The 12,765-nt window shown below is 43.5% G+C and overlaps 2 protein-coding genes across 4 annotated transcripts in view; both read left to right on the top strand.

Annotated features, from left to right (window-relative positions):
• LOC120896976 overlaps window positions 1-10,824 on the top strand; it is a 36,967-nt gene extending 26,143 nt beyond the window's left edge. For both annotated transcript variants that reach the window (XM_040301528.1, XM_040301527.1), the window contains one exon: window positions 4,705-10,824. In XM_040301528.1, the coding sequence (XP_040157462.1) occupies window positions 4,712-6,247 (1,536 nt within the window). In that variant the 5' untranslated portion in view covers window positions 4,705-4,711 and the 3' untranslated portion in view covers window positions 6,248-10,824. The remainder of the gene's footprint in view (window positions 1-4,704) is intronic.
• LOC120896973 overlaps window positions 1-12,765 on the top strand; it is a 136,083-nt gene that overhangs the window by 34,244 nt on the left and 89,074 nt on the right. The gene's annotated exons all lie outside the window — the stretch shown is intronic.

The following is a 12,765-nucleotide window of genomic DNA, read 5'->3' as shown; positions in this document are numbered from 1 at the left end:
TTACTCACCATACAACACGAAATCGAGGATAACGTTGAGTGTTTTTTCCGAAAGCAGAACATTTCCGCTTAGAATTGAACGATGCTTACGATGAAAGTCATTGTTTGTGTTGTGGCGTGGTGGAGAGTAACAAACTAAGCAGGAACTTTTCGTGTGTTGATGGTTTGAAATTGTTTACTTTATTTTGGGAGACTCGGTAGTAGTGAAGAGAAACAAGATTGTTAGACGATGTTGTTGCATTTCCGCTCGAATCGTTGAGCTTCTTCTGTGTTAACTCAGGGCATACATCTGTGAGCAAATAGTGCACTTTCTGGATGGATTCTGAGATGAAGGATTCTGAATAAAATGTGTCGTATTCGTTCTATTTTTATACATCTTCAAAATAACGAAGCATACACATACTCACAATTGTAGCTTAATTATCAACAGTTGGCAAAAAACAGACAAATTGTTTGCTTTATTCAGCGTGTGCTCAGCGTGTTTTCCGAAACGCCTGAAACGAAGGGAAGTAACAGTAAATAAAAAGTTAATAAACAAGTAATGCAAACGCACTCTTCCCCGGCCTTAAACTTTACCTGACAGTAGTCAAGTTACAGGACTTTTCTCCTACACCACCGATGGGGTTTCTTCAGTGTGGTGTCCTGAGGCAGCTCAGGGACGTTTTCCCCTACGGGAATAACGAGCACAATAGGGAAATATGTGTTGGAATTGTTTGAATTGGAACGCCTTGCGGAGGCGATAAACCATTGGAATTACAAAGAAAAATGTTTGGCTATTCTCTTGATTATTTTCCATTTCATCTTTATCCAATCTCATTTTCTGCGGGTTAGAGTTTCACTCAGCTTAATAATAGGAAATGTATTCATCGTGTATTATCCTCGCTGGAATTATATCGGCTTGGGTCTCTATTTTTAGATAAACTTAATAAAATTGTGGCTTTCAGTGACTCATTGATTACTCATAGCGGTCTGACCTATGTATGAGGCCTCGGTCCATTTGGAGCTTGAACCCATGAAGGGGCATGTTGTTAAGTTTTGCGAGTTGACGACAGTACCACGGGATCGGCCAGTTGCTACAACTACAACTTCCCTTTTATTTTGGACTGGAAACCAGATAGCTGCTACCAATCGCTAGTCCTCGTCGTTGGTTGGTTGGCCACGGCGAGTACCATGGTCCTAGAAACTGTGCGTTTGTCATAGTCCTCGCGTGAAGGGTTCGCGACATTGCAGCCACAGCAGCAGCAGCAGTAGCAGTAGAAGAACGTGTATTTATGGATAAATCCTTGTCTGCCTTCTCTCGTGTCAGTTAAAACGCACAAGGAAGAAATGCTGCGTTTGATATGTTACAGCAGCTCCAACGACGCTATGTGCGCGGTGATGAATTTCCGCTGCTACTTCACTGTCTGTCTATCTGTCATGTGCGCCCATGTGGTGTGTGATGGCTGCAGGCATCAGCTTGCCAACTGCACAGCAGAACGGCTGACGAAACTGTTGTTTCATTTTGGGTCTGTTTCATTTGTGTGCGGAAGGTTCAGTTTGGTGCGGATGGGCTATGATAAACGAGCAATACATGCAAAAGAAAAATGAGTAAAAGCAACAGCAAAACATGTGTGTGTGATTGTGCAGTGTAAGTTGAACCCATGGAATTGAAATGCAATGCAATAACATCCACACGAACTGGTTTCCACCACCCTGCGTACGGATGAAGGCATAAAGAATTGTACTCATCTTTTTTGTATCTATTGCTCAACGATGTTGTTTGAGTTGCGCCATTAATCTGTTTTTTGTACGAAATTGCATTTAACTTATCCCGCAAGCAATTAAACGGTAATTTGCATTGCCTTAAATTCACGTGCGCACACTCTTTCTGTGTAATTTTGTGCACGTTCTTCAGTCATATGCGGAATTCGCATCCAGCAATTAATAAAAATAAGTCAAACTGTCGAACACCGCACCAATAGCAATCGCCATATAAATTAAGATTTGTGCGTTCGATTTTATATAACTTCGTTTGTTGAAGGAAGCATTCATTTAATAAAACCGTACACCTCCGATGGATGGGCATACGCGCAAGACGTTTGTGGAATACGACAAATTGTGAGTGGAATTGAATTACCGTAAAGTGCCTCCTAAATTCGGTTAAGAATTGGAAGCGATCGGTACAAGATAATAGACCCAGAACGCTGGGTTGTGATTAAATGGAGATACAACTTTTCCCAATGGAAGAGCTTGCATTTTTCTTGTGCTTTTCCACGTTCAATTCTTCTGCTCGTGCTTTGGCCAGCCACGGTATTCAGAGATTCCTCCCATTCTGCTTCACTGTGAGAAAAGTGCGGGCTCGCTGCTTTCGTTCGTTCATGATGCGGCCGTTGGTGAAGGAATTTCGTGCAATTTATTTCTCAATCCCATCCCAAGTACGTACGTATTTTCCCTTCCTGTGTTGGCCTTGATGGGGCAGGCCATTATTTAGCCGTTCGGGTTGCGCTGATCCGGTCAATTCGTCAATGACGAAGATGAATGGATAGAAAAGGCATCATTCTTTTCGCACGCTTCCTCAGCTGTCGCCCCTTAACCATGTCCATGTTTCAGTTCGAGTAAAGTACGATGGGAATTATAAAGTTAATCTTTTCCCTTTACAAATATTCAGCCATCGGAAAGGAAGCGTAAGCCAGTTGTATTTCTGTAAGTTTTGTTATAAGGGGTATCGAGAATAAAGGAGCGAAAAACTAAAAATAAAAACAAAAGAAAACATTCGGTTCCTTCGGGTATTATTTATTACTCTTTTCGACATCGAATTAATCCAGCAACGACCAGCGGGAAAGGATTTGTATGCAGAAGATAAAAGGATAATTTGTAGTTAATTCGCACCGGTTTTGAACGAATGAATGGAACACAGGATTGTGCGTTTACAATGTGACAAAAACGATATTCGATACTCATAGCTAGGCTTTACTTCGTACGATAAATGCACGATTTTTTTTCTGTTAAATCCTCAATATTATTGTTTTCCAACCATGGAGGATGGGAACCCGAAACGACTAACGGATATTTAATTTCCTTGACATGATTCATACAATCGATCAACGGCAAACAGCCACCATTCGCCACACACTGCACAATGCTGTTTGTTGTACACTAAATGCTATTTATTATAACTTCCTACAACTCGCACTCGTTCGAATGTATAGAGTAAAGTGCAAAAAAGCCATATCGCTTTGGCTTGGCGCGTTTGCCGTTGTGTTTTGCACCATGCTTTAACCGACCCGACAGCGGTTGATTTATAAATCGATGCAAATCGATGTGCGGAATTAGGCACGCATTGCGATGCATTATTTATGTGCGATCCGTTATCGTGCTAAGCCGCACTGTTGTCTCCTGCTTCTGTTGCTTTATGCTGACGGTGGTAGGTAGAGCGATTTAGATTTTTACTCTCTGCCTGGCCCGTGCCCGTCGTCTGCCTCGTCTGCAATTTTACGACATCCGGCATCGTGTGCTCTCCACCAGCCTGTGCCTGCGTAATGCATTTGTTTTATTTGGCAATTTCCCGTATTTCATGATGACTGGTTCCGACGATGGCCGCTGCTGGGCTGGGGTGGTGGCATTGCTGCGCCATTGGTTGCATTGGACTTGCTTCATTGAACATTCGGACCTTCCGGATCGAACGGTACGTTGATGTTAGCTTTTTTGCTGCTGCATTTTGCACCTGCATGCACACAAAACCCCATCTCTATCAGACATTATGGGTACGGCGGGCAATTTTCGTCGTCGAGCGACCCTAGAGAGGTGTGTTCTCGTACATCCTGACCTCGCGGGTATGCTTCGTGGGCTTTAGTGTTACGGTGCCATGAATATTTACCACCAAGAGTCGTTCTTTCGCCATTCTTTTGGGCGTCCGCATTTCCTGTTCCACGGCCCGTACTACTACTGATCGAGAGGAATGCAGGGAAAATCGTTGTTGCATAGCGTTATTGACCCAGCAGTAGCATAAACCGGACATGCTTCGCATGTGTGTTTGGCGTACGTGGCGTACTCTGGATGGTACCATTTATGTATGTCGATACATCATGCTATTTCTGTATCCCTTTGCATCCAACGGACGCGTGGATGATGCTGCCGGAATGTGGGAGGTTGATTGCTCTGTACCGTGCAAGATTATGCTTCCGTGACGTCCATTATACTGAACTCAACATGTACATTTGTGTGCTGTCTGACATTTGCTTTAATCAACGGCTGGCTCGGCGGTAGTGTGTAGCAGCTACTGCTCAATACACTAAGCTTTCCGATGTTCCGATCAGAATGACGTATGTGAAAAGGCTTACCCTTCTTTGTCGGACGCGCTTGGAATGCAACCAATAAAGCATTCTCCTTCGCTATCTGCGGTGTTCATTATGAGGGGCGCAATCCGGCTAATGAGATGCTACACTGATGTGACTGATGATGAGTTAGGGTCAAATACATTTAGGGTTATAAACGTTAATTTCATGGAGATCATCGATCATCCATAATACACATTTTAAAACAATATGAAATCCATGGTCTAAGTGATAAACCATGAACTTTGTACATCACTTGTACTACATGCTTCGCACTAAACTATTGATTGATGGCAACTGCGGGACACGATATTATATTTCTGATACTCTTTTGGTCTTAATACTAATTTTTAATACTAATGATGTGTTTTTCTGCTCTTATTTCATTACAGCGAAACAATGGCAATTGTCAAGGATAGTGCAACATTCTTCCAGCACGGCAACTCGGCCCAGTTCGACTACGTGCTCAAGCTGTACCCGAAAGCCCTGAAGCTGAAGGCAGAAACGAGAGGCAACGGCAAAAAGGCAGATAAACTATTACGCCTCGAAAAGTGGTACCAGAACGAGCTGCCGAAGTTGATCAAAACTCGTGGCCGCGATGCTCACCTGCTGCACGAAGAGCTGGTACAGACGATGGAGTGGAAGCAGACGCGCGGCAAGTTCTACCCGCAGCTGTCCTATCTCATCAAAATCAACACACCCCGGGCGGTGGTGATGGAGACGAAGAAAGCTTTCCGGAAGCTGCCGAACCTGGAGCAGGCCCTGAATGCTCTCTCGAACCTGAAGGGTGTGGGAATTACGATGGCATCGGCTTTGCTGGCTGCTGCTGCACCGGAAAGCGCGCCCTTCATGGCTGACGAATGTCTGATGGCAATTCCGGATATTGAGGGCATCGATTATACGACTAAAGAGTATCTAAAGTTTGTCACACACATCCAGCAGACAATGGAGCGGCTAAATCTGGAAGAGGAAAGCAATGGCGCTGCAGAAGAATCAGCGGGCGAAAAGAAGGACAGTGCCACTAACGGCGGTGGCGGAGGTGGTGGCACAGCGGAGGCTGTTGCGGCCGACGGGGAAGGAAGTGAAAGCGCCGCCAAGGAGCCGGCAGGCAAGGAAGGCAAGGGTGATGCGACCGAAAATGGTGCGTCGGACAAGACGGGTCCGAAGCCGAAGAAATGGTCAGCACATTCGGTCGAGCTGGCACTATGGACGCACTACGTCGTGTCAGATTTACAGCCGGAGCTGCTTGGCGGCATGCCTGGAAATGGCAATGGCGTTGCGGCTGATGCTGAGGGCGACGCCGCTCAGAACGGAATCTCAAAGGAAGAGGGAGGTGAAGATGAGGATGATGACGAGGTAGCCGATGAGGAGGAGGTCGATGGAGACAATGGCATCGTCGAGGATGAGGGTAATACGAACGACGAAAACTCCCGCACCGCTATGGTGGAATCGTCGGAATCGGAAAGCAACGAAGCAGCGGCTGCCGGAGGCGTCGTGTCCAATGGCAAAAGTACGCCGGGCTCGAGTGGCTCTGCTCAGGAGGACGAAGAAAAGCTCCTCGATGCTGAGGATACGTCCAAGGATGCCACTGACAATAGCAGCACGGCCGAGGCAGCAGCGGTCACGATGACTGAATTAACGAACAATGGTACCTCGGTTACGGAACAGGTGCAGACAACCGCCGCCGCCGCCAACACACAAGTGACACCTCTCGTCAACGACTGCACGAAAGCATCCGGTGAAAGCTTAGGCGATTCAGCAGTTGCTGGAAAGGACGCGTTGAGCACGACCAGCCCCGTCGCGGACAGTACCGAACCGGACACGCCGATCTCCACCGACAGCAGCAGCAATGGCAGCAACAAACGTCCTCTCTGCTGCGACGATAATGGCGAAGACACGCCAGAACTTAGCGCTCCGAAGCTGATAAAACTGTAGAGTGAAACGAAAGTCAAGAGAGCGACACAGGACGTAGATGTGTTCGTGGGGGCATGGTAGGGAGGAGCGAGGGTTTAAAATGGGGGTGCATATGGTGAGCCATTGTGCTTGACCGGGGATGTGGCGAGGAATATGAGGTGTAATGCGTAGGATAGTATAGTTTTTAGCACAGTACAACAACAATCATTACGGTCACTAAAAGAGGGGATATATCCAAGACGAGACTACAGTAAACGGAAAACAACACGACACGACAGCGATACAATGCCTGTGCATCATACCGTAGAGTGGCGAACCGACTTTTATTTGTACAACACCAATAATATCTAAGAAAGGACGTAAAGAACATACATGCGCGGGTTTATTTAATTGGAAGAGAAAAACGAAACACCTAATGTGCGTGTGAGTGATCGTAAGTAGGAGTTGATCGATTGTTTTTTTTTTCACAGTGAGAATTAAACGATCTAATTAATGATCGCGAGCATTGGCGAAGCTCGATCTAACGTTTGACGACATCTTAAAAAGTGCATCAGCATCCCAACAACACGCATGTGGACATTTCTTTCGAAGGGTATGGCTTAGTTGTATTTTTTGCACAAGCCGGATTCGTTTTAAAATATAGTTCCCAATGTTACGATTGGTTTTGGCAAGATTGTTTGTATTAATCTTGTCGGGCATAGTAACGAAATTTTAAATGAAACAGTTGAAAATTAAGGCGCAAAAAAAACCTAATCCAAGTTGAAGTAGTTTCTGTGTCCTAGTCGATCTCACTGCAGCTGCACATCGTCGAGTTTATTAGCGCATTGCTTAACGTAATGGCACGAAGCACTCTGTGCATTATTATGCGATCAAAATGTCCCCTTCGTTCACCACGCACGCAATACAGACCAATTATTCTCAAATCAGCCGAACGTTTGAAGAAACGGAATGGATGTTTATTTAACCTGTCCGTAGTTTCACTTTATACGTTAGTGTAAGTGAAAAAAAATGCATGTTTATCTCATAGTAGGTACGATCTAAGTTTTTGTTCATTTTACTGTATTTATATACCTTAGGATAACCGTATCCAACATGAGCCGTCAGCTAGAAGAGCACGATTTTGTGTAATGAAATGCTTTTGGGGGCGTTATTCGAGAGGCAATACGAAACATTTCTTTGGAGGTTTGTCCCTTGAGGATTTTACGTATATTCTCATGGTAACCATTTTAACACACAGTGGCCAATAGTTTTTTTGGGTTATTGCTTTTAATTATTCGACCATTAGGTTTCACCGTACGGCAATAGAGACAAAAATAAAACACTGCAAATTTAGACTGGGCGTACACACACACACATCTGACAGTCTACAAAAGCAAAGTATTTACTGAATAAATTGAAATAGACTGTTTACTTTGAGACGAATTTCATCTTCGGTGAACGTTTTTTTCAGAACGTACATGAAACACGCTTTCGAATGTTTTAAATATTCGATTGCATTCATCCGTTAAATTTGTTGCTTCTTCTTATTTGGCGCAACAACCTTAGTCGGTCTAGGCATCACTAAGCCTCTTGGCCAGCTTGGCTATTTGTGGCTTGTTGGTGTATTCATAGCAGATTAGTCAGCCCTACGTATTTGGGGGCTTGGTCCGTACGGGGCTTGAACTCATGATGAGCATGTTGTTAACAGTACCACAGGGCCGGTTAAATTGATTACTCCCAGCATTTTTACACTTTTTTTCTCGGTTAACCGGGGGTAGCCCGGAGATCAATTTGACGGATGTGTCAGCTCCTACAAGGTTGGACTGTTACGGTTGCGTGGTACTAGTAAGCCTGTTTAGGCCAGTATGAGCCCGCAGGTCGTTACGGCATGAATGATCGTTTCGGTTCAGCATGTTACTTTTCACACTGCTGATCATCAAAAGCTTTGAATGGTTGATTGCGTTTATCGATTGTGTTTCAATCCAGCAAATAGTTTAGGTAAAAATCAAACACTGTAGAATATACACATGTCTGTACACCCCTTGCATACAAAAACAAATGACTGAGATTTATATAGAAATACTTGGAGTTGGGTAGAGCTGATGAACACACACACACACAGGACACTGTAAAAAATGCTTGCAATTGAATGAGTATGGTATGAAAGTGTTGTGTGAGTGCCTGTGCATTAATCTTTTTCTACACCAGTACGAGTGAATGAAAGCATGAAAGTAGGAAAAAACACGTGCATGTGATTTGGAAGGAGCTTTGGATGGCTTTTTCAGTTACTGATAGAAATAGTGAATGATAGGATATAGTGAAGTTTGCATCCAATTACCAAGGAAAGAGCATTTTCGGATAAATTCAAGCAAGTAAGAAATGAGAAACAAATGTAAAGCCAAACACACGATACAGAAACACGCCCGAATGTAGAAACTGAAACTACAAAACAAAATAAATAAAACTTAACATCCCGAAAGGAAGGCTACTCTTGCACACGGGTGCAGCATTTCATCCAACTGCGCAGTGTCTCTCGAAAATGGTGGAACGAAAACGGAGAAGGTGTAAAAATACTACAATACAAGTGACTTATTAGAAGAATAAGTGACAATCTGCTGCGGTGTTTATAATTACTATCATTTCCTTGTAATTGTATTTGGGCAATCCAAGGAAATGCTCAACAAAACCGCCCCAGGTCAGACAAGTTGCTCTGCAAACATTACCATAAAGCGCCGAAAACAAAACAAAAAAATCCGTAAACCTCATGACCTCATGACCTTCTGATCGTGTGAAGATCAATTTACATTGCGACCGGAGAACGTTCCACTATTGCTTCCTTCCGACGCCGAGCTGGTGGAATTCGGAATTGGATACTTGCTGTACGTGGAATGAAAAGAAAGGGACATACTTATCACTCTTGGTTTTATTGAACATTGACGATGGAGGAGGATGTAGACGAGACCTGGTAGTGTAGAGGAACAAAACGCGGAAACCTTTAACAGAACCTGATTTGTTTTGTGAAGGTAGTATTATTTTCTATTAAACTGATGATTACAAATACAATGTTTACTGTACGTACGTCCCGATACTACTGATGAGAATGAGTAAAACACAGAGGCATTTGCATTTACAATGCCTGTGTGTATGGTCGCAAACTGTTTGATTGTTTTCGGGTTTACTAGAAAAAGCTGAGTATACACCGTGGACATCTAACCATCATATGCAAGCATCAATAAGACTCATTAAATCTGACTAAGAATAGTGTTAAACGAAAGGTGAATTGTGCACGCCGAGCAGCAGCAGCAAGTGACTAAACAGAAAATGAATGAATGGTGCGCACTCCATGTGGTGATGGAAATGTAAGAGAAAATTGGGGCAAAAAAAAATGGAACAAACTAGCGTAAAGTACATATACCTGCACACAAACAAACTAACTCATCTTATACCGTAACTTCGTACAGCATAAAAATGATGATTCAAATGGAATAGAGACACGATAGATGAGTCACTGCAAATTGTTAGTGGAGTAGAGAGAAGTTAAAATTATTAGTACGTGGTAAGACAAGCAAGAACGATCTGGTGGGGAAAAGCGAAACCGCAAAGCAGAAAGGAACGGCGTGAATGAGTCGTGTGTGTGTGAATGAGTGAATCGGAAACAGTGCTGAAAGAAATGGATGAATGAGTGTGTTGGAAGACAGTTAAGAAACGGTGGCAAAAGGCTAATAAAACATTTTTAATTATTATATGAAAGCATTAAACGGAAATAGAAGAAGGAAAAAACATACAACACACAAACGAGAGGGAGAGAGAGAGCGCGCCGAAACAAACATTTGAACATAATTTGGTGAAACTGAAAACAAAAACCCGAACCCAGAAAGGCGAATGTTAGCGAATAGTTTATAGCGAAAGTGTCGATGGAGAGGAAAACAATATTTACGAATTAAATGTAACGATCACATGATACGATGCTAAAACATAAACAGGACACAAGACCGTAATATTTAAGGATAAGGTAATATTAAAAAGAAGGAGGAAAACCACAAGTTGAAAACCACGGTATCATACATTAATTTTAAAACAAACAAACGCCTGCACCCGTAAAAGTTGAACAATTTATACCTATACAAGTACAGTGCTGCGGCGGTGACCGTTTTGTGGGGGTGGATGGAAAGTTGGCGAAGTTGGCGAAAAGATAATTTATCCTTCTACACTACCGACGCTGATAATAACATGAACCAACAACAACAACAAAGCGGCGAAAAGCAGAGCAAAGTAAAGCAAAACAAAACAGAGACAAACAATAGTGAGTAGATTCTAAAATCAATCAGAACAAACAATAGTGAATAAATAAAGCAAGGAAAGTACAGTTTATAGAATGTAAGAGGAAACCATCGCAAGAGTCAAAACAAATTCAAAACAAGTACATTGGCAAACCAGGCAAACACAAAACAAAAAACGCAACACATTTACAAACACACACACATACACACTGAGACAAATGCAGCCAAGGCGCACCCTTACATGCACACAGACGAAACTTTATAATTGCATATAGAGTTTTATAATTTAAGCAGAAAAAGGAGAATAAAAACAAACAAAAAAAATCTTATCAAAATGTATTTCTGTGTTCATATTTGTGTTCTATTTCTATATGTCTGTTGGAAGTATCATTTTCGTTGTTTCATCTCTTTTTGTGTTACTTTTTAAATCTTGTGCGCCAGATTCATGTTGACCCACTTGGTTTCGATGGATTTTTCATGAACCCTTTATTTCAAATGGATGGAGCAAGAACACAAAATCATCCATATTTGATCAGATTTATTGGATCCCACTTACTGATCGCATTAAAATGCACGCGCTAGAGGTACATGACTGGCACACTTTTTTCCAACGATCCAACAATCCCGCTTAATCCGTTTTAACAAGCAAAACATCCTACACACAAACAAACCCCCCTTCCATACTCACGTGGCCCCGCATGCATGTATGCAGAGCAGAGGTAAAGTACATCTAGAATTATTAACAAAAAAAGAACCGATAAAAAATTGGAAGTACCACCACCCACCCACTAGGCCCTGCTTCACAGGGATGGACTCGGACAGGACACGATCGGGGCACTCCGGGTGCACTTCCTCTAAATCTTCTCTAACTGCATTTCGAATGCATGTTTATGGTACGGCTTTATGGGCGCGCTCCATGCTGTGTGTGTGTCGATGTGAGCCGGCTTACTGCGATCTACTCTTTGCGGCGGGGAGAGCATATCGTGCGCCCGTGTACGTGCAACCTAAAGCCGGCGAGAACAGCAACCTGGGGAGGGTCATTTAACGTATCTATCTACGGGTTCGATGTTGACTAGCAAATGGCGATGCATCCACAACGACCGGGGACGACGACGATGCCGCCGAAGTTTTGGATGCGCTTTTATGTTTAAACGATTATTTCCACTATTTATCACATGTGTGCGCGGTGAGTGTTTATGCTGTTAAAAGGTACGCTCGCTTTCAGTATCCTCATGCTTCTCTCTCCTTCTCTCTCTTTCTCTCTATCTGTCTGCGAGAGGGAGTGGTTGGTGAGGGCTGTGGAGTGTTTTGTTGGTAAATTTGTGGCTTTTTTTTCAAGAGTCACTCTTAAACCGAGAGGAAACTATTGTATACACTTTATCTCTCTTAAATGGTTGCGTTTTTTTGTGGCTCCGTCCGCACTGCAGGGGTTTGTGTATGTGTGAACGGACAAAGTACAGTTCGAATAAAGAGTTCATTTTTCGTATGTAAAAAAAAAAACCCCAAAAGGGTGTGGCGGGGAGCAGTGGTAATAGAGCATCGCTTCCGCGGGAGAAGGAAATGTTTGAAAATACTAACATCGCGTGTATTGGTAACAAAGTGCGTCCCGGGTTGGGGAGAGGAACAAGAGCACACAGCTAAGTAAACACGAAAAATAATCAACGCGAGACACGTTCGCTGGTCGTGCCAGGGGCTGGGGTTGCCAACTTTACCAACCATCGCTCGGTGTGCATCGCTCCCGCCCGCTCTGGCTCTCTTGATCCTTGGTATGACCAGTGTTATTGCACGCCATACCAGCTTCACCACACACCGTGGCAAGCAGGTAGAGAGGAAGGAAAAAAGAAACGAGATAATAAAACGAAACGAAAAACACGCGAGCAATTTAGATACGAACACGCTGAAAAGTGTAATCTCGCAAAAATGGAATAGCGTTCGACAACACCTGCCCACTGCCATACTACCATATAGTGCTGCGCCACACTGTGCTATGGATGCTGGGAGGCTAGACGCATCAAAAATCGGCAACAAGCGCAGGTTGCTTACGGTGGGGTAAGGAGCGGCATGGGGAGGGGGGGGTGTATGGTGAGAGGAAAATGGCGCTTTTTACATTAATGCATCAGACAAGTGCATTTGCATATGTGCATACACACACATTGGTTGGCAAGGGCTGTATGATGTTGCACCATATTTGCTGCACTCGGTGCCTGTGTGCCCATCACGTACCGTGCTGTGTGTTTGTTTGAACAACTTTCATCAATAAAAATAATAATATAGGGTATT

This window comes from Anopheles arabiensis, chromosome 2, assembly GCF_016920715.1.
Source record: "Anopheles arabiensis isolate DONGOLA chromosome 2, AaraD3, whole genome shotgun sequence".
Classification (NCBI taxonomy): Eukaryota; Metazoa; Arthropoda; class Insecta; order Diptera; family Culicidae; genus Anopheles; species Anopheles arabiensis.
Note: the sequence above shows the minus strand (reverse complement) of the source record. Positions and strands in the feature narration are given on the sequence as shown.